This window comes from Cheilinus undulatus, linkage group 18, assembly GCF_018320785.1.
Source record: "Cheilinus undulatus linkage group 18, ASM1832078v1, whole genome shotgun sequence".
NCBI classification, from domain to species: domain Eukaryota; kingdom Metazoa; phylum Chordata; class Actinopteri; order Labriformes; family Labridae; genus Cheilinus; species Cheilinus undulatus.
Window position 1 is genome coordinate 23,039,185 of NC_054882.1, and position 19,902 is coordinate 23,059,086.

Genomic DNA, 19,902 nt, shown 5'->3' on the forward strand with positions numbered 1-19,902 from the left:
CAAATGGAGGACTAACAAGAGGTTTTCTGCCTTTAAGTATTAGACATAATGTTCAAATATTAAAGAAACAACTGTGATGAACATATGGCAAAGAGACGGTAAGGTTAAAGAAGTTTATTTGACAGCAGTAGAGCAAATGATGGTGAGCTGGCTGGTGGTTGGCAGAATCACTGGCAGAGAGATGGAGACACTGCACAAAAGAGGACAAAATGGAGTTAGACAAGGCCAAAAAAATGCCCAAAAAAATCACAAGATTCAAAGGCTGAAGAGGAACCAGGTTACCTGAATAGAAGCTGAAGAGCACTGGTGTCTGAACCTTCCTCACCAGGTGTGCAGATCTCGATTGCCAAGGATTATCTGCTGCTTGGACACCTAACGTGCTGCAGCTGTGACTACTCATGAGTGATGGCAGCTGAATTAAAACTTAAGTGGGTGTGGTTAAAGTTTTACTCCAGCAGAATGTCCTCTGTGTTTTTACTCCAACTCTGGCTGTGGCTTGTAATAAATACACAGAAAAAATAGTAAATGTTTCTAGTTTTGAGTAAAATGTTTTTAACTCTAGAAAAGTGCAAGTATCAAGATTAAAACAAAAAAAAAGCCTTAGAATGTCTGAATTTGCATGAGATGAATATAGAATATATGAAGGTTTAACTTTCAAAAAAATAAATCACAGGGGAAAAATGAACTTTAACATGATATTCTAATATTTTGGCATACACCTGTTTGCAGGTAAATGCATGATGGCTATATCTTTCATTTCAGAGTATACTCCCTGTTATGCTTTTATGACTAACAGGCAGACTTGATTAGAGTAGAGCTACGGTTGATTTGTGCTCTTCTTCATATTATTAATCAGAATCACCCTGTAAAAAGGCCTGTGAGGCAGTTACAGGTACTTCCTGTATGTCCCATTGTTTTACAGTGTAGTACCGTTTTTATCCACTGGGTGGAGCTGTCTCACACTGCTGTACTGAGTACATGCAGTCATCTCAGGGGCAGAAAACAATGCTCAGACACTTTCCTTTTTATATCATCAGTTTACTTTTTTTTTTTTTTTTTAACAACAATGGGCACAACTTATGTTACAACCATGAATATTTAATGTATTCAGATTCTGTACTTAGCTGCACCAAAGTGGAACCAAAATCTGTCTGTGGTTTTATATTGTATACAGAGATTACAGGCTTATTTGTTTTCTTTATTGATGGCACTGCTGCACACAATGCTCAGTGGACAGTTTGCATAACAACAACCCAATACATTAGCTGGTATTCTGTTTGAAACACTAATAATTGGCAGAATATGACACTCAGTGTGCACTCAGAATAAACAGCATTTATTAAAGAGCAAAAACTGGATATGATGTTAGCTATGAAAATAAATAGCTTATAGTAAAAAAGGAAAGCAAGAAGTACACGTGTTTGCACAACTTGCATGTCATTTTTCATATTATATACAGAGAACAGATATAACCCATAGATTTTTGTAAGATTTTTGTTTTTTTCAGCATATATTCAGAGACTGTCCTTGTCAAACTCACACACAAAATACATGGTAGGGCTGCACGCCACATCTGTCCACTCCCCAGAAGCCACCATCTCAGCACAGTCCTCATCATCATAGGCGTTATTTGGCTCTCCTCTCCTCCATTTGCTGAAAGTGGTCATGGGAGAGAGATCAGCATAGGTGAACACGCCCTCACGTTGCCGGTCATCGATCCCGATGTAGACTCTGTTCAGACCTGCTTCTGTTATGTACCCAGCGATGGCAGCGTTGGCTCCCTCATCCTTGGGCATGGCCAGGTGCCCTCCCCGTGTCTGACAGTAGAGCTCAGCATCGGCGTAGCGTTTCTCCTCCTTCACCAACAGATACACCTTACTGTCTGTCTCTTTTATGCCAGCAACAGCTGCAGGGGAGGGCAGTGCTGAAAAATGAGCACTTGTATTTCTATGAATTTCACTTTGACATTCCCAACATTTGCAGTTCTATGAGGATTAAAAGGACAGATACAGAGTGCTGCACACATAAATGCTCTGATCTTACCATTTTTTATGAATTTCAGTTCAGACGAGAGCTGGGCCACAAGAATGTCCATTTCCCCAATCATCTTCCTCATTGGTGTGCACTCGCACGGAACACCTGATAAGGCAAAAATGTGGAGGATTAACACTTTCCAGCAAATATTTTTGTCTAATCCTGCAATTATTTGTTAAACGGACTTATCAGACCATGTTATATCTCACCCGGATCTCCAGTAGGCCCCCTTGGACCTGGATCCCCTAAGTCACCCTTCACCCCTAAAATATGAAATGTAATTATTCACAAGTCTTTTTAATAAACTGCATGAAAATCATCTTCTTATATTTCATAATTACCTTTCATTCCACTTGGGCCTACTTTTCCATAACGTCCCATAATGCCTTTCTGACCTTTAAAGCCAGGCTGACCTGGAAAAACACATTTGCTTTTACTACCAGAAAGGATGATCACCTCAGCTGATGACTGCTGGGGTGTTTTTGCTCATGTTTCTGGTGGATTTTGCACCATGAGTGAAGATACCCACTGAGTTAGGGTTAGGGTCACTGCCCATGACTTTAGGTGTTCTTAAGGGATACAGTGTCTATTCTTCATCAGGAAGCATTGCATTGCTTTGAGGATGACTTTTTGCTTTATTCTTGCCAGGGCAGTCCCATCTTTCCATAGATTTATCAGAGTTACTGCAGCAACATAGTATTGCAGGATATTTCTTTCAAAATTATAGCTTTACTACATATACTGTGGGCAAATATAGACACTTTTAAAGTGTGAGATTTAACTTTATATGAGTTAAATTAACTCTGTCATTTTTGCTGTATTTTTTACTTTAGTATAGAGGTGTGACTTTACCTGAACAACCTGGCTAGAGATCTGTTCTTTTGTTGTTTTAGATCATGTTTTAGCTTTTCTTCAGTAGCTACTCAGTATTTGAACAAAACTTTAAATTAAATACTGCTTACTTTCACTTGAGTAGATTTATAGACCAGTACTTTTACTTTTATTTATGCACGTTTTAACCAGAGTAACTGTACTTTTACTTGAATAAATAAACTTTTTTTCCACCTCTGGTCAACACTACATAGAGTTAAGGTAGGTAAGTGCCCTCTTGGGAGCCAAAATGCATGCTAAAGTGCCCTCCTGGTTTGGCAAAACACACTAAACTGCCCTCTTGGGTGGAAAAAAACACACTAAACTCCAGATGACCATTAGGACCAAGAAATAGTATGAAACATTACTGTTGCAATGACTTTTATGTTGGGCCCTTTTTTGATCTATATTGAGCCAGAACTTTATCTCACAGAACCAGTTTGGATTATCTGGTGCTAATATGGTGTTAAAATGCACTAGAATACAGGAAATGGCATCTACTTCATTTAAAGTTAATCATGATTAATCACAGTCTAGTCATGTGGTTGACTTGATTAACTTCTTTAATTAAGTAACAGCACTAAAATGAACACAACAGAAACATGAGCAAAAGAACCCCAGCAAGGATCACTGTACAACAGGCAACATCTAAACACAACTAAACACACATAAAACACACCTAAACACTCTGCCCAAAGGCATAATGAGCCCACACACCCCTAAGTAGAGCTTAGATCAACTGACTTTTTACAGAGTTAGACACTGGTGGACAAACACTGTCAAATACTGCCAACACTGAAGACTAATTCACTTAGAATGGAGTTAAAATTACACTTTGAGTGAAAAATCAACTTTGTAATGTTTAACCTGGAGGTATCAACATTCAGTCTTTGCTGTGCTCAGCACCTGTTTTGGGATGTGATATGGAATCATTCTCTCTCTACTGTGGAGTCACAGCGGTAGTAAAAGTACAGGAGTATTGTACTCAAGTGTAAGTACATCTACTCTGGTTAAAACTTAATTAGAAGGAAAAGTACTGATTTTAAAATGTAATCAAAGTAAAATCTCTGTAAATTTAATCAGTTACTTCCTGTCCCTGTGTATAACAGAAATGTTTTCTCATGCAATCCATTTTATAAGTTTCGCTCCTACACTAATTAAATAAACAAAAACCTGAAATTCCCAAACCTCTATTTACTTCCATGATTCACCTAGGTGAGTCTGTGTAATCTCCGTTCAGAAGTATGTCAACAGCCTCCACTCCTCATTAGGTTTTTCAATAAACACTCGTCCACAGCAGTGGACTTCTCATATCATCTCTCCTCCAACCTCTCACCCCAATGTAAACACGACGCCATCTCTGGATGGCCTGCTGGTGATGTAACAGCACATTATCAACTCAAGAAATGTGATCTTTACCCCACTTCTTTTTTCTTTCAGCTTAATGGAAGTGTAAAGCAAGGAAATGCATACTATCGAGTGTTATAAATGATTATATGGTGAAGATCTCTCTATACCAGTTTCTCCAGCAGGTCCAACTCTTCCCGGTCGCCCTGGTGCTCCTTTTTGTCCTTTCTCCCCTGGTTCTCCTTTATCAGCATAAGAATGAAAAGAAAGTATGTCAAAAAAGTTGTATTTTCTTTGTTTGGTTGTGTAATAAAGTTATCAGAACAGCGTGCCTTTAAGTCCAGGAACCAAGATCTGAACGGTGCAGGAGTCCTCGGCCAACTGCTGTCCAATAGATGTCTGTAAGGTCAGTAAACTCAGCACAGACATTAGCATCATGGGTGACAACAGCTTCTCTCCTACCATCCTTTACATGGGCTGAGTGATGGGCTACACTGGAAACACATACATCATTTATGAAAAAGGCAGCATCAACAGAGAGAGAGGATTCTTCAAAACATTATTGCATCACAGAACTGAAACTGGGGCATCAAATGTAAAACTTTTATTGCAGAAAATGTCATTAATCCTCTGTTTACATTCTGATTCATCAGCCATTACATCCAACTTACAAGCTACCGCCACAGCTGTATTCTGTGGTGAAAGAGCAATTCATTTTGAACAGGCAAAACGTAGCAATATGGTCAAAAATGTTCTCCAAACACTGTACAAAAGGACATTTAATATTCATTTGCAACTGCCTCAATAAAGCACACATTTAAGCCATAAACATGAGTTACAGCAAAGTATAAAGTGCATTTTTGCCCTTGTAAATATTGAAGAAACATCCCAAATTACATTTTCATTAATAAAAGACTTGTGCATAACTTACCAGTACACCATAAACTCACAACACTAAAAGAAGTAATCAGTGGTTTGATTTAAAAAAAAAACAATCTTGAAGGCTTACCTGCAGATGAGTCCACAGATACAAATAGGAGCAGCTTGAAACGACTCGTAGGAGATTTGAACGCTGGTGGTCCTACAGAAACATTTCATGTTCCTCTGCAGGCCCCACAGAATGTGTGTGATAGTAAATTTGTAAACAGTTCGCTGATAAAGTCTAAAGCAGCTGGGGCCTCACAGATAATTGGCTGGGAAAATAGTCGAGTGATTGACAGAGGAGGGGCCCGATAAATACTCTGCCACAGCTTCAAACTCTGTCCAAGAATTAGAAAAGCAGAATTGATGCACTGGCCAAATAACTTCAGAAAATTAGTTTTACAATTTTGGTAAAAGCACAACATCCAGTGCAAGTATTTGCTTAAACGAATCACAGACACACAGTATTTAACCACATATTTGATAAGAAATTACTCCATAAATAAGTGAGTTTAGTATGGGCAGTGCAAAACTGGCAAACTGGCAGCTGTCCTTTTAAAGGGTTTCATGAGATGTTCACAAATAGCTTAAATCTCTGAATTATTTTGTAATAATAAGAATTTAAATCCCAAATGTATATTCACAAATGAGCAAAGCAAAATTAGCCTAGATGAATTTAAATAACAGGAAACATGGAATGCCTTCTGATATGTGCTCAAAATGCCCTGGCCCCTTTAAAAAGCGTACTAGCCCTTTAATTAGCATGTCTTTTTTGCTTTCTTTTTTTCCATATATTTTTAAATGCTCTCCGGTGAGTACACTTCTAAGAATATAGATACAGCACAAGGCCAAAATCGCAAGTACAGTGCATTCAGAAAGTATTCAGAGCTCTTTCACTTTTTAAATGTCATGTTGCAGACTGATGCTACAACAAAAAAAATAATTTTTATTCCCATTAATCTACACTCAGTAATCCATCGTGACAAAGTGAGAACAGAAATTCACAAATTTCTGCAATTTAATTAAAAGTTACAAACTGAAATATCACATCGGCATAAATATTTGGACCCTTTGCAAAGGCTCTTGCAACGTAGCTCAGACTCCTCGCATTTCTCTGGACCATCGCTGTGATGTTTCTTCACCTTGATTGGAGTAAATTAAATTGTTGGACATGATTCAGAAAGGCACACACCTCTCTGTAAAGGCCTTACAGATTACAATGATATTAGGGCAAAAACCAAGTCATGACGTCAGAGACAGGATTGTTGCAGAGTTGCTAGTCAGAATGATGAAAGCCTACTTGGCTTTCACACAGAGTTTTTTGCAAACTCCAAGCAGGCTTTCTTTTATTTTGCACTGAGGAAAGGCTTCCATCTACTCTAGCAACTCTGCCATACACCCAGACTGGTGGAGGGCTGCAGTGCTGGTTGTCCTTCTGGAACTTTGTCCCATCTCCACACAGGATCTCAGGCAAAGATCAAGAAAAATGTGAGGCACCGGAACTAAATTATAAGTGTTTTTACAAATGATCTGAATACTTATGTCAATGTAATATTTCAGGGTTTTTTTATTTTTCAATATATTTGCAAAAATACTGTTTTCCATTTGTGTTGATAGGTTACTGAGAGTAGATCAATGAGAATAATTTTTCTTTTTTTCAACTGTAGCATCAGGCTGCAACAAAACAAAACGTGAGAAAGAGAAGGGGGTCTGAATACTTCCTGAATGCACTGTACATAATTTAGTTATTAACAAAGTCCACAGTCAAAAGGCAGTCAACACTGAAAATGTGAGGCACTCTAGTGTAATATTAAAAATCCCTTATTAAACAAGGGTGTGTCTACATGTTTTAACTCAAACGAGTCAGAAAACATCATTTTCCACCAATAAGTATACTTCATGCAGCAGATGTTGAATCAGTCACACTCATATCCTCTAAGGCACAACTGTAATATTTGTGATCCGTGCTAAAGAGTCAGTCCAAGTGAATTAAGGATTTCACTTGAATACAGTACTGTGCCTACAAAGCATTTCTTCTCCCAGCATTTCCCCTGTGCACTGGTTTCTTGTGATGATGCATCCTCTCTTATCACTTTTGCTTTGCCCTCTTGAAAGCAAGTTAATTGGTGTGGGATTTGGTCCTGAATATACAGATCTGTACGTCCTTTTTGTGGCCACCTGAGGGAGCCATTGTACAAAGATGTGTAGTTGTGGAATGAACCTATTATGCTACTGGTTTTGGTCTTAAATGGGGCGATTTAGCAGGTGCATTTGAAGCCTGCATGGAGAACTGAATAAACAATCACAAGACTAGATGCTGCATGTATTCCATTAATCTTACTTCAGCAGGTGCTCTTTGGATTGTGTAACGTAGTAAGCCATGTTTGCATTATGCATTATTTATGATGTCATGCAAATATTAACAGGGACTTTTAAATTGTGAACAAAAAATTGTCATGTTTTCATTGTGTCTCCTAGTAGGTAATCAGATATGCGCCAATACTAGAGCATCAGATATCCTAATTAGATTTACAAACCCAGAGGCACTTTTCAATGGAGGATTGGGTGTCTCCTTCAAAAAATCCCCCCAAAAGGTTTAAGTTACCTGTCTATAAAGTATTCATGACTCTCAAGGCAACATTTGCCGTCTTTTCAAAGCATAGAAACAACCATGGCTATGTTAAATGTGTTCTCTGATGATGGTTGTATGATTAAATTAAATTTAAAAACTAATCGTAGTTCGATAAAGCGCTGAAAATAAGATCTCACTCAAGTGGACATGCTGTAAATTTGCTAACAGTGTATGAAAAGCAGTCGAATAATTAGCCGCAGGTGAATGGCTATCAATTTTATCTTAAATCTTTTAAGATTAAAACGTCACGTTTATTATTCATATGGATTAGATTTGTCGTTTTTCCTGCTTCATTCGGTTAGGATTCTGATACAAGCCACACACCGATGTTCATTTCCGATGAAATAAGAACTTTTCTCTACAGAGTGTAAAAATCAGCCATTGAAACCACGTGACACGGGGTCTTACGAGCAGCACTTCAACGCACCTTCAACAGAGTACAGTGGCAGTGACGTCATCTTGGCTCACCGGAGCGCGAGCACAGGCTGTCACATCCACGCAGTTGGAAGCCCCGTTGGCCTTTCCTGCCCCGGGAGGAGAAAGAGCGAGGAAGTTGGACTACTGCAACAACTACACATCTGTATGAGGGACTTAAAAGTCGCTGCTGCTTCCCTGAATATAAATATAACCCTTTAAAGGATACGAGTCGTGAGTACAGCACTTTTTGTTCAAGTTTTGTTTTTCTTTTTAACGAATAGCCCAGGTCAGAGATAGCTTGAGGTGCCTTGTAACATTTTGACGGTGAGAGCTGTTGCTGTATTAAATTACACTGCTATACTTTTAACTTAATTCAATATAATTTAATTTACATATGCCTTACCTACATTGACATAACTCTGCATGACTCACGTGGGGGTTATAATGGCGTGTTCTTAGTATTGCATTGTTATGTTGGTACAAAACCGGTTAATAAGGTCTAAGTGCAATTAATTGAGGAAGTAGTTTTGAACATACTCGAATAATTACGGTGAAAGTACAATATTTCAGCTCCATTTCCCTGCCTGGCATCATAAAAGTACATTTTTGAAAGTATTTGTTGATAGAAACTAACAGTATTCCTGGCACTTTTGAACCTTGCACGTGACCATATCATGCCCAATTTATTGCAGTCTTGTTCCCCTTGTGTGCTATCTATACCATGTCAGAACCCCTCAGCCAAAATAACCTCTTTAAACCAAAACGCATCCTTAAGTCTATGGTCAACATCCACTGGATTTTCCATGTCCCATTTGCCTCACAGAGAACAGGAAACAAGAGGCAGGAAACTAGAGGCGTGCTTTTTGTGCCCTGCTTTAACTCTTTAACCGGTGTCCATTCATGTTTATTTTTTCCATCTCCCTGCAGTCCATGTGAGTCTGTGTTTCTGGGGATATGTGTCAGGATCCCTCCTGCTTCACAAACGATCACTGACTTTTATTTGCTAAACTTAGATCTCACCTCTTTGTGCCCCACCTCCCATTCTGGATTAGGGTCAAACACTAAGAGGATTGTGAGGGCTGCAGAGTCAAAGTTACTCATCATGAGGGACAACTCTGTGTTTGCCTACACGCATTAATGCCTCTGGCTTTGTAATGAAGACTTTAGGTTGAGGAACATGTCCCTAAGTGATAAACCAGATTGTTCAGAGATCTTTGAAAGAAGATGGAAAGTCCCAAAGCTCCTGAGCTGTATTGCCTATTGTAAAAATGGGCACATGGGACTGAGTTTCTGAGAGCTACCTGTACAGAGAAACACATGAATTTTGCATCAATTGTAAAGTACTTGGGATACTTCCATTTTCTCAAGATAAAGGGCAACTTAGACTTTTGATTTCTATGACATATTGAACTGGAACTACAAGACCTGAACTAGTTATGCTCAGAGTTGTTGTCACAACACCACTTTTTATAATTTTCTATAATACTAGTAAAATAAAACAACTTGAATACCTGTTTTTGGACCAAGGCAACAAACTCATCACTCAGCTTTCTCTCAGAGTCATAACTTATTTGTGAGACTCCAAAAAGACTTTTCAGGTCCTGATGATATGCTGACTAATGAATTGAATGCTAACCTCTCTGCTCTCATTCAAGTTTCATTAAAAAAAAATATGACTAATGATTGAAATTTTACCAACCTTACAAAGACCGTTTTAAAGTTCAAGAATACTGATTGGGATTGTAATCTATTCCTGCGTCTAGTGCATCCTTTAAACTTGAGGTTATATCAGAAATTTGCAGAAAGTTTGCAACCCCACAGTTATGCATTTTAATTATTAAGTGAGCTCCACTGGAAGTGTTTTTTCCTCCCTTTTTTGTTTATGAAAAGCAGTTCAATTCAAGTGGGTGAAATGTGACAAATAAAGAGGCAAATGTTGGCAAAAATGGGACAGAAAGTGGCAAAAATGGTCAAAAAAGTAGCAAAATTAGGCAAAACTGGGAAAAAGATGTTGCAGGAGTGGGTGAAATGGGGCAAAAATTGGAAAGAGAGAGGCAAAAACAGAGTAAAAAGAAGCAAATAATTTGAAAAAGTGGGCAAAAGTTGCAAAAACAGGGTAAAGGTGGCCAAAAATGGTCCAAAAAGCAGCAAAAAATGTGGCCAAATCCTGGCAAAAAGATGGCAAAAAAAAAGGCAAAAAATGGAAAAGAAAGTGGCAATATTGGTATAAAGGGTTAAAGGAATTATAAGTATGGGCAAACAGTGGCAAAAAAAACAGGATTAAAGTGGAAAAATGTGCAAAAAGCAGCCAAAATTTGACAAAAATGGGCAAAAAGCAGCTAAATTGGGCAAAAACTGGCACAAAGATGTTGCAGAAGTGGGGGAATATGTCAAAGAGGAGGCAAAATGGGTATAAAGGGGCAAATAAATTGTAAATATGGGCAAGGCACTGATATAATATCAATAAGTCACAAATGGGGAGGGCTTATTATCGGGTTTTTCAGGGGCCCAGCTGATTCTGTGGGCAGGCTTGCATTTGAGCACATAACAAACATCGATCGAGCAATTGCTGCATATTTGAACTTATTTTTACAGTTTAGCTCTCTTAGTAATTTTCTCCTTTATTAAGTCACATTGAGGGAATTATTTCCCAAAGAACATGAGGAGCGTTCAGTTTGGAGAGGTACAAGAAGGAGAGAAACGCAGAAAAAATAAAAGCAGAGCATGCTAAAAGATACTGAAAGTAAAGTTTATCTTTTTTTAATCTTTTTACTACAGCTTTGGCATATTCAGACCATTTGGTCCTAATGTTCAAATTTTTTTTCTTTTGGACTTGGAGGGGAATTGACTGCTGTTCCATAACATAAATAAATGGCTGAATTATCAATCTACTGTGTTTAAAGAACTAGTTCATAATTGTCCCTGCCTACCTACATAAAGGCCCAAGATGCCTCAGGTGTATTGTTAATCTTTGTCTATTCTAGATCAATCTTAGGACTTCTAGGGGAAGCAATGACATTTTTGTTCTTCCAGTAAGGCCCTGATAGTAGGTCGCTTCTTTGATGTGTAATATCCACCACTCGTTCTACTGTCGGCCCACAGGGGGCAAAGAACAAAGATTTTGTAGCTCTAAGTTTATAAAGGCCATGTAACCATAAACCAAGGTAACTGCATCCCTTATCTCACTCACATTTACTGTCAGTAGAGACAATGATAACATTCAGACAAGATTTGCATTTTGAAGAAGGTTCATCAGAAATCATTAACTTCAGAGGCAAATTATTTTTGTTTCTTTGTATTGTGTTTAGAGTTATTCTGCATTGGCTGGAGTAAATGGGCATCTACTAAACGGACCGATTTTTGCTTGAATTCTGAAATTGTTGTTTGAACTGAGAGTTGAATAAAAGTTTTCCATAAACTTTGCATCCCTACCCACTACTTGCACCCCTATGCTAATAAGTCTTTCATTTCACCTCGAAGTTCTCAGAGTGACTGGAAATTTCTATGGTGTAGTGAGAAAACTCAAATGTAGGTTTATTGGCCAGGTATCTCATGCTCCTCCAGATGGAGCAGTAAAGTTTCACTGCAGTTACTTAATCACTTAAAGTAAAAATGTGACTGGGATAACAGGAAGTAGGAAATGGGTTGTCTTGCAGAGAAGTTCTCATGGATCACAAAAGAATCAGATGTTCAAAGAGGTCTTTCAGTTTCTTGTATCATGTCTGCTAAGCTGTAGAAGAAGTATCATTACATTTTGGGAACTTGATTGCTGCTTTACATGAACCTCAGCATGGTCCCAAAGAAAGAAAATCTCTTGTCTGTTCCTGTGTTGATCTGCCTTTGCCTTGAGTGGATGTGGCTGTTCAACTTCTGTCTTTGTCGAAGGCTGCGTCAGCAATTTACAGCACATATCCTTTCCTTGACCCAAATCCCCGGCGCTAATTGGATACTCGAGAATAACAATGCGTATGCTCGCTTTGTTTAACTCTTTGGTTGTTGGATTACAATCCAAAAACTGGGAACAAAAAGTTGCAAAAACCTTGCTTAACTGAAACTGCTCTGAAGTTTAAGATTCAGACCTTTTTGGTTGAACTGAACAGAAAGTGATATTTGTTTGCCTTCCCAATTTTGCCCAGACAGTTGGTGACTTAGAATTCCTAAATTAACTTAAGTCTTCAAAATTGGCTTATTGGGATTTAGTTGTGTAAGAAAGTTTTTGGGTATTGGGTTTAGTCTGGACTCAGTCCTGATATACACCCACAGACCTCAGATGTGCCGTGTACCTGGGCGGTTTACGTCAGGTCACTGGGGGTTGTGTCATTGCAGCAGAGATTGCATGAGTCCCTCAGGAGACAACTCCAGTCTGGATCCAGTGGAAAATCCACTTTTGCAAGATCAGGAGGTGAAGTAACAAGTTAATGAAACGTGATGCAGACGGCAGCAGTGGGTCAGGTCCCAGTCAAAACGTGCAGATGGCTGAATGTTGCCAAAGATCAGTTTAATGACACAAGGAATCCCCTTTTTGGCTTTTATTTCACAGAATCAATCATACCTGTTTTAGGTAAGGTACTGTTTCAAGTAAGATGCAGACAAATATCCTTATGTTAAATGGATTAAATGACTTTTAAGGGCTAGCTAAGAGTCTGCAATGTGTAGACAGAAGCAGGACAATGCTCATTTTAATCAGCTACATAAGAAATTGACTGAACAGGGGACTAATGCACCACTTTGTAGTTTTTCCAGTATCGACTAGGCCAACATTTACAAATTGTTGTTATTGATACTGATATTTAAATGCAGTTTAGACCTTCAGTCTTTAAAGACACACGATTTAAAAGTTTGAGGAAGATCAAATTTATAAATTTTAGTACTTAAATCAGACTTTAAAGTATAAGGAATAAAGAAAAAGACTCCAGCGTATGTAGGTCTGTTGATCCAGGCAAAAATGCCACTAATTTATTAGGTCAGACGGCCTATATTTATGACTGATCATGGCAGATTTTTATAGCCAAAATACTGGTCATAAATGTCAGCAGAAATTTTAGTATCTGCCAATATCAATAATTCATCTTTTAAGTTGATATCTGCCAATACCTATATGTGGATAATATTGTGCATCCCCTAGATGTTTCAGCAGATTTTTTCCTCTCTTAGGCTGGCCACACTACAGGATTTTTAAGTGTGACCTGATACGTGGCAAGATTTGTCTCCCCGACTATCGTGGTGGCATATCCTGAGTGGAGCCTCATCGCAACAACTGTTTGTCTGAATAATCCTCAAGTGTGTGGCATCAACACAATTATTTTACTGCTCAAAACTGGGTCATAGCCTCCTAGACCCCAAAGCGTAAATCTCAAACGTGGTTGATATTTATGATTCTAGGTCGTAGTGCCTCCAACGGAAAACCCACAACAACCAATGAAAGTCAGCAGACTAGGAAGCATCACCAGCTGGATCATACGTACTTTCTCCATTCACAAGCATAAACACAACCAGGATTTCATTCTGATTAATTTCCTTGTTTTATGATTTTTGCTTTACCTGTAACACATGCTAGGACAGCCAGTGGTGGAGGGACAACAAGCCAACAGTATCAATAGACATATATGTTTGTTATTCTTCTGAAGTCACGTGATCACGCAAGGTGGGCAGGTGTGTGGTCTCAGTGGTCTGACGGCCTGGCTGAGTCGTCTGACGTGTGCACCCAGAGGATTTTAAGATGAAAAGTCATTATGTCTGGGTTCTTCCACATTTTTGAAATCATTTAAGATTTGAAAATTGTCTAGTGTGTGGCCAGCCTAAGACAGATTCAAATACCTATGCTCTCCAATATCAATCTATTTGTGTATTAGGTCTCAGCAAGATTTAAAACACATGCAACTGGTTGAAAACGACTTCAATTTTGCTTGCTAGGACAGTATAAAAAGCATTGAAAATGAATCTTTTTGGTGCTTTTGAAGCCTGAAAAACTCTCTGTAACAGGTGCTGACGTTGCGTTGATGATGTCTCGATGATAATGATGTCGGGCAGTGTTGAATAGATTAGTGGTGTGAGGTTACCTATTTGTTGACAGAGTTGTCAACCATGGCATGCAACAAATTTTTCTTGCATCAGATAAATTAAAATGAGAGTCACCACTCAGACTTAAATTGTCATGATAACTGGAATGACAATTGCTTTGTTGAATTGACATGTATTTTAATCTCATAGAAGAACTCATGTCCCATCTGTTAACATGGAGGAGGTGTAACTTATGACCTTAATTGCACAGTCAGTAGTGAGAGCTCCATGTCATTTGGCTTTACTTTAGGGGAGCTAAAATCTAAATAACTAAATAAATGTGTTGCTATACTACTGTGTAGTTTGTTTATTTTGTTTGAAAAACACCAGTGCAAATGCAAAACCGTGCTCCCTACTTTGCATGAATATTGTAAAACATGCTTGTGCTCTCTTCTGCTTTTTTGTTTCCTAGTTGTGTGGTCGTGCTGACTGGAGGTAAACCATGGAGGATGGGAAGCCAGTGTGGGCGCCCCACCCCACCGATGGGTTCCAGCTGGGCATGATCGTTGACATAGGAGCCGACACGCTCACCATAGAGCCACTGAACCAGAAGGGCAAAGTGGGTTATCTCACACACACACACACACACACACACCAGCTTTCTATGTACAGGCAAAGGGAGTCCACCTAGGAAAAGCGATGAGGGGCTGGTGCTTATGCTCCTCTCCTGTGATTCTGCAAATTCATGGGAGGATTGCATGGTCATATAAAGGGCTTGTTGTTTGCCAAAAAATCCCAGGAGGCTGTTGGCAACAAATACATTTATTTGCAAGATTTTCAAGAAGACATCTGATGTGACGGGAGAATCTAAAGACTATATCCTCTCTAATTTCCTCACATTTTTAATGAAGTGATATTTCAGGTAGAAAGGCGTCACTCTAACAATGTGTAAAATGTGAGAAACATGAGAGACCGCATGTACGGAGCCATGAATAAATAAAGAGAGCAGCAGCAGGTGCACTGATAGTGTTGCCTAGCGGGAGAGCTGCTCATTAGGAGGTAAAAGCCACCTGTTACACCTGAGCTGTCACATGTCCCCAACAGCAAGCAGGCCTCTGATGTTTACAACAGTGTGGACTCTGTCAGTGGCCTCTGAATTTGTCTGTGGTGTTTTCCCTGCAGCTAATGTAGAGACTGTTCTCATCCGAGACATTTTGGCAACGATAGTCCTGCACTGATAACAGATTTTTGAAGTCAGCCTAAAAATTAGCATTGTGCAGGTCAACAAAAAGTCCATGAGTTTTTTCCTTCCTGGATGCTGAAAATAAGCTCTGCTGCAAAAGAAATATTATGTCTCGTAAATATTTTGTTTATGAAGATAGTCTTCAAAAATGAACTCTGCTTTCATTATTTCTGAAGCAGAAACACAATCAACAAAAGTTTGAAGCTAATGCTAGTCTATAAAGGCACCAAACCACAGTCAGCAGACCTTAGCATCACCATCACTACACTCACAACTTTTAGCTCATGCTTTGCATCTTCTATGAAATACTTTCTTCTTAGTGTGACCAACGTAGTAGAAGTTGAGTTGAAATCTAGGGGGAATACAGTCACAGCTCTGTAAATGTAGAGTGTGATCTAACAAAGGTGAGGATTGTGGGATACACTTTTTAGTTCCAGTATCATCTAGTGTCATTGATTCACTTTTGAAGTGTGACCTAAGCAAAGTAATGCATTTGCATAATACTAACAGAATAACATCTTGCATGGATACTATAAATTATTAATTGACAGGGGTGGAAAGTTAGTAAGTATATTTACTCACTCACACTTAAAGGGATACTTCAACATTTTGGCAAATTCGCCCATTGCCATAATCCCTATAGTCTTACTAATAGGTTCGTTACCTATAGTTGTCGGTGCAAGCTATTTGTAGTTAAGAACTCGACTGCCAACGCAATGGATTCTTATGGTATCCTGGCTTTCCCTTATCAAACTCATGAAATACACAATCCAACTACTCCAAAACGCTCCTGTGGACAAGTTGTGACCTGCACATTCACCACACTATGAAATAATTATGATTTCATTACGAGACAGAGACATTTTAAAGTTAAATGCAAAGCCGGAACTACACTCCAGACAAGGCTGCTGCACTGTGTCACTCCGCCCAGTGGTTTACTCAAGAAATACTTAAGAGTATTTGCTTTATGTGTCGTAAGTTTGATGAGGGAAAGCTGGGATACCGTAAGAATCCATTGCGTTGGCAGTCGAGCTCCTAACTCGGCACCAGCGATCTAAAAATAGCTTGCACCAACAACTAAAGGTAACGAACCTATTAGTAAGACTATAGGGATTATGGCAATGGGAGAATTTGCCAAAATGTTGAAGTATCCCTATTAGTAATTGTGTAGCCTTTTTGTTTAGTTGCACATTTTAGTTTTTCAAAATCAGTAGTTTTGAAAAATATACTTAAATATATTTGGAGGGAGGTAAGGTACTTCCCTTACATTTTACATAGCATGTTACAGTAAAAAACATGGATAATTGGGATAAGAAGAGGTCCAAGCTTTTAGCCAAATGATTGTAATTAGAAACAGAGAGAAAAAGATTCCAAGTTAAATCTAAAATTACCAGTTACTGTTATTAAAGGTTAAAGGGGTGCCTTTATTTAAACAACATGGTTGCACATTCATCTTTTCTTAACTGCATGTGAAAAAAAAACATATTATTTTTCTTGAACCCTCTCAGGTTTAAAAATTACTGCTCAGAACTCTGACTATACTTTAAATGCACAATATGTCAAATTCCACCACCAGGGGGCTCTCAGTCAAAACAGCAACACAGTATGATGAGTCGAGACCAACACTGTTCAGCTCCGCCTGTCTCTGCTGTTTAGTTCTTGTTTTAATTGAGGACTCTGTTCGTTAAAAAGTGTATCCAGGTGGTGTATTTACTAAAGGTCATCAATGAATGATTTATTTTCATTGATATATTGACATATTGATATCCTTATGCTCTAATCCTCAAATTTCCAAGCCAATCTTGAACACATATGAAATATATAATATACACATTTTAATACCACATTTAGTCAGCATGTTTAGTGTGCATATTAACGTACTCTATGAATAAGTTTCACACCACAAACTAAACAGGAAACCAACATTTTGATTTCACTGATGAATTACACATAATGAGGGAGAAAAGCTGTTAATTGTACCTTTTAGGGTTTGAGATGCTGCTCACAAAGCATGCTGGGATTACTTGCGGCGTAAACCCGGAAAGTGTTTATTTACAGCTGTTCTCCCTCATCATGTGAAATTCATTAATAAAATCAAAATATCTGCTTACTGTTTAGTAAATACACCGTACAGAGTGCAGTTTTTTATGGACAGAGTCCTCGATACAAGATAAAGAGTAATCCATGCAGGGTGGTGTGAGTCTCTATTAGGGGTGGGAGGAAAGGGTTCTTACTCGATCATTGATATGGTGTTTTAAAGAATCTGTACTGTATCTTATAAACATCAAATTTGCATATGAAAAGAGAAAACAGTGGAAGGGGAAAACTTCATGAAAGGGATGGAAAACTTAAGACCAAAAACCATAGGTAAAAATAATCCAGAGACTCGGATAATATGAAAAAAGCAAGACACCTTTAATTGATAGGGCTAGAAACATTAAAAATACACCATTGCACCATTGTAATGGTCATACGCCCTGAAGCTATGCATTGGTGTATCTTCAGCAGTTGGTGCACTAACATGATAATAACACCCTGCTCAACCATAAATGACTTATAAGTCTTCAAAGTTATACTTGGCTGAGTTTAAAGTGAATGTCATTTGGACTAGCTGTGAACTTTGAAGGATCACGGCCGTGGTGACGAGAAATAACCTTTGCCTGATTCAGAGTGTGAATGAAAGGCTCATTGAGCGGCTGTTTCTGCAGTGTGGAGCTCATTAGTGCCTCAGTATGACGCAGCCCTCAGCATGGCTGCCTCTTCTTCTTTGTCAGTCTTATTGGTTGGGCATTTCTCACATGGTTGTTTTTGTGGACGGGCATGCCCAAAATGAGTCTGAGCTCTGTAGCTAGCACACAAAGCAGATTCTGTTTATGCTCACAGCCTGTTTGTGGTAATAAACCATGCATCACAGCACACACTGGGTCAGAATCACACATGCAATCAAACTGATGCAAGGAGTGTAATGAAAGGGAGAGAGTTTAATAGTATGTGAATTCAGCTTTAATAATTTCCCAGGGTTTGATTGCCTTTTGTTGAAGCGGTGTTGCTTCATTGCCTGGACCTGTTTAAATGTTGGCAGTGGATTTGGTGTGTTTTTAATACCACTAGAAATTGATTGATTCGACAAAAACACCCCAATCATCTCTTCTGTACCACTCCCACCCACCTCATACACTCACTCAGGTGTTCAGATCCGGTTTCTCTCCCACCAAATTATTCATTACCCTGCCATGTCTCCCCTTGTTTCTCTCACAGCCGGCTTGTTCCATTGACTTTATTTCCATTAACTCAGACTCCTAAAACAATAGCATGTAAATATCAGTAACTAATTTAGCCAGTGAACATGGCGCACCAAACATTTATTACTGCGATCTTTAAGCATGATGAATGATTCATGTTTGTGCATGCTTGCTTAGCTTTTTATGATGTCTAATGTGCCTCCCTGATTCTGAATGATAATCAGCATTTGTTTTGTGTCATAAACATTTTGAAGAACAAGGAGTAAATACTGAATAATCTTGTACAAACATTTGGTAAGGATAAGTAGACAAAGTGTCACTTTTTGCATGTCTGGACGTCTAGACAATAACTTTTGAATTTCTCTGTGTTTTAGACCTTTCTTGCTCCGATGAGCCAAGTCTTTCCAGCGGAGGATGATGTCAACAAACATGTGGATGACAACTGTAAATAAACACAGATTTCAATATTTACTTGTTTTTATATTATTCTTTACAGGCTCTGATTAAAGCTTGTCTGTTTGTCCTCTTTGCTTTTCTAGGCTCGCTTATGTATTTGAATGAGGCCACCCTTCTCAACAACGTCAGAGTGCGGTACAATAAAGACCTTATCTATGTATGTTTCTTCTTCTTCCGTACTAGTCAAATCCCTTAGTTAGGTACTGTTGCGATAGCTGAAAGTCACGCTTATCTGGTTGCATAATAAGGAGAAACAGCAACAGGTTTTAAGACAGCCGAAGGATTCCTATCCCTGTCTCCCCCGGGGGAAAGTAGCAGGTGGTAAGGAGGGAAGGCAGGCTGGAAAGGGTCACAAAGTCAGTCTGGCAAACCCAATCCTGATCCCAACACTCACTTAGGAAATGAGGGACAGCTGGTAGATGGGATGAGTCAGGTTGGGAGACATGTTAAGGTGTGTCTCAGTAGCCTTTACTTGACCTGTTTTTCCTCTCTCCTGTTATTTAATAATTCATGGGATTTTTTTTTTTTTTGCCAGTTTTCTGTGAATAAAGTGACTCCAATCATACCTCTTTATGTGTCTCTTTCAGACTTATGTGGCCAATATCTTGATAGCTGTGAATCCTTACAATGACATCCCCAAACTGTACGGCCTTGAATCCCTCCAGTCGTACAGGGGGAAGTCTCTGGGAACTCTGCCACCTCACGTGTATGCTATAGGTAAGAGTCCACAACTCCTAATC

The 19,902-nt window shown here is 38.8% G+C and overlaps 2 protein-coding genes across 4 annotated transcripts in view; one reads left to right on the top strand and one right to left on the bottom strand.

The window, feature by feature from the left end:
• Positions 1-1,037: 1,037 nt before the first annotated feature.
• Positions 1,038-5,368, bottom strand: colec11 (collectin sub-family member 11). Of its 3 annotated transcripts, XM_041813132.1 has the most exons (8): positions 5,261-5,368; positions 4,584-4,745; positions 4,422-4,493; positions 2,376-2,447; positions 2,244-2,297; positions 2,044-2,139; positions 1,742-1,924; positions 1,038-1,653 (listed from the first exon to the last, which is right to left on the bottom strand). In XM_041813132.1, the coding sequence occupies exons 2-8, from the start codon at positions 4,714-4,716 to the stop codon at positions 1,445-1,447; spliced, it is 819 nt and encodes a 272-aa protein (XP_041669066.1). In that variant the 5' UTR covers positions 4,717-4,745; positions 5,261-5,368; the 3' UTR covers positions 1,038-1,444. The 3 variants fall into 3 exon arrangements, with proteins under 3 accessions (XP_041669066.1, XP_041669065.1, XP_041669063.1); XM_041813131.1 differs by having other exon boundaries at positions 1,038-1,906; XM_041813129.1 differs by having other exon boundaries at positions 1,038-1,924.
• Positions 5,369-8,329: 2,961 nt separating this feature from the next.
• myo6b (myosin VIb) overlaps positions 8,330-19,902 on the top strand; it is a 59,517-nt gene continuing 47,944 nt past the window's right edge. The window contains exons 1-5 of the mRNA XM_041813251.1: positions 8,330-8,452; positions 14,694-14,840; positions 19,081-19,150; positions 19,246-19,319; positions 19,750-19,879. Of these exons, the coding sequence (XP_041669185.1) occupies positions 14,724-14,840; positions 19,081-19,150; positions 19,246-19,319; positions 19,750-19,879 (391 nt within the window). The 5' untranslated portion in view covers positions 8,330-8,452; positions 14,694-14,723. The remainder of the gene's footprint in view (positions 8,453-14,693; positions 14,841-19,080; positions 19,151-19,245; positions 19,320-19,749; positions 19,880-19,902) is intronic.

Bases quoted from the DNA above. Each gene is read 5' to 3' on its own strand.
- colec11 (XM_041813129.1), bottom strand. From the start codon at position 4,716: ATGGTAGGAGAGAAGCTGTTGTCACCCATGATGCTAATGTCTGTGCTG. The intron at 4,494-4,583 runs GCACGCTGTTCT...ATGCTGATAAAG, and splicing joins CTTGGTTCCTGGACTTAAAG to GAGAACCAGGGGAGAAAGGA. The intron at 2,298-2,375 runs GTAATTATGAAA...TTCATATTTTAG, and splicing joins AGGCCCAAGTGGAATGAAAG to GGGTGAAGGGTGACTTAGGG.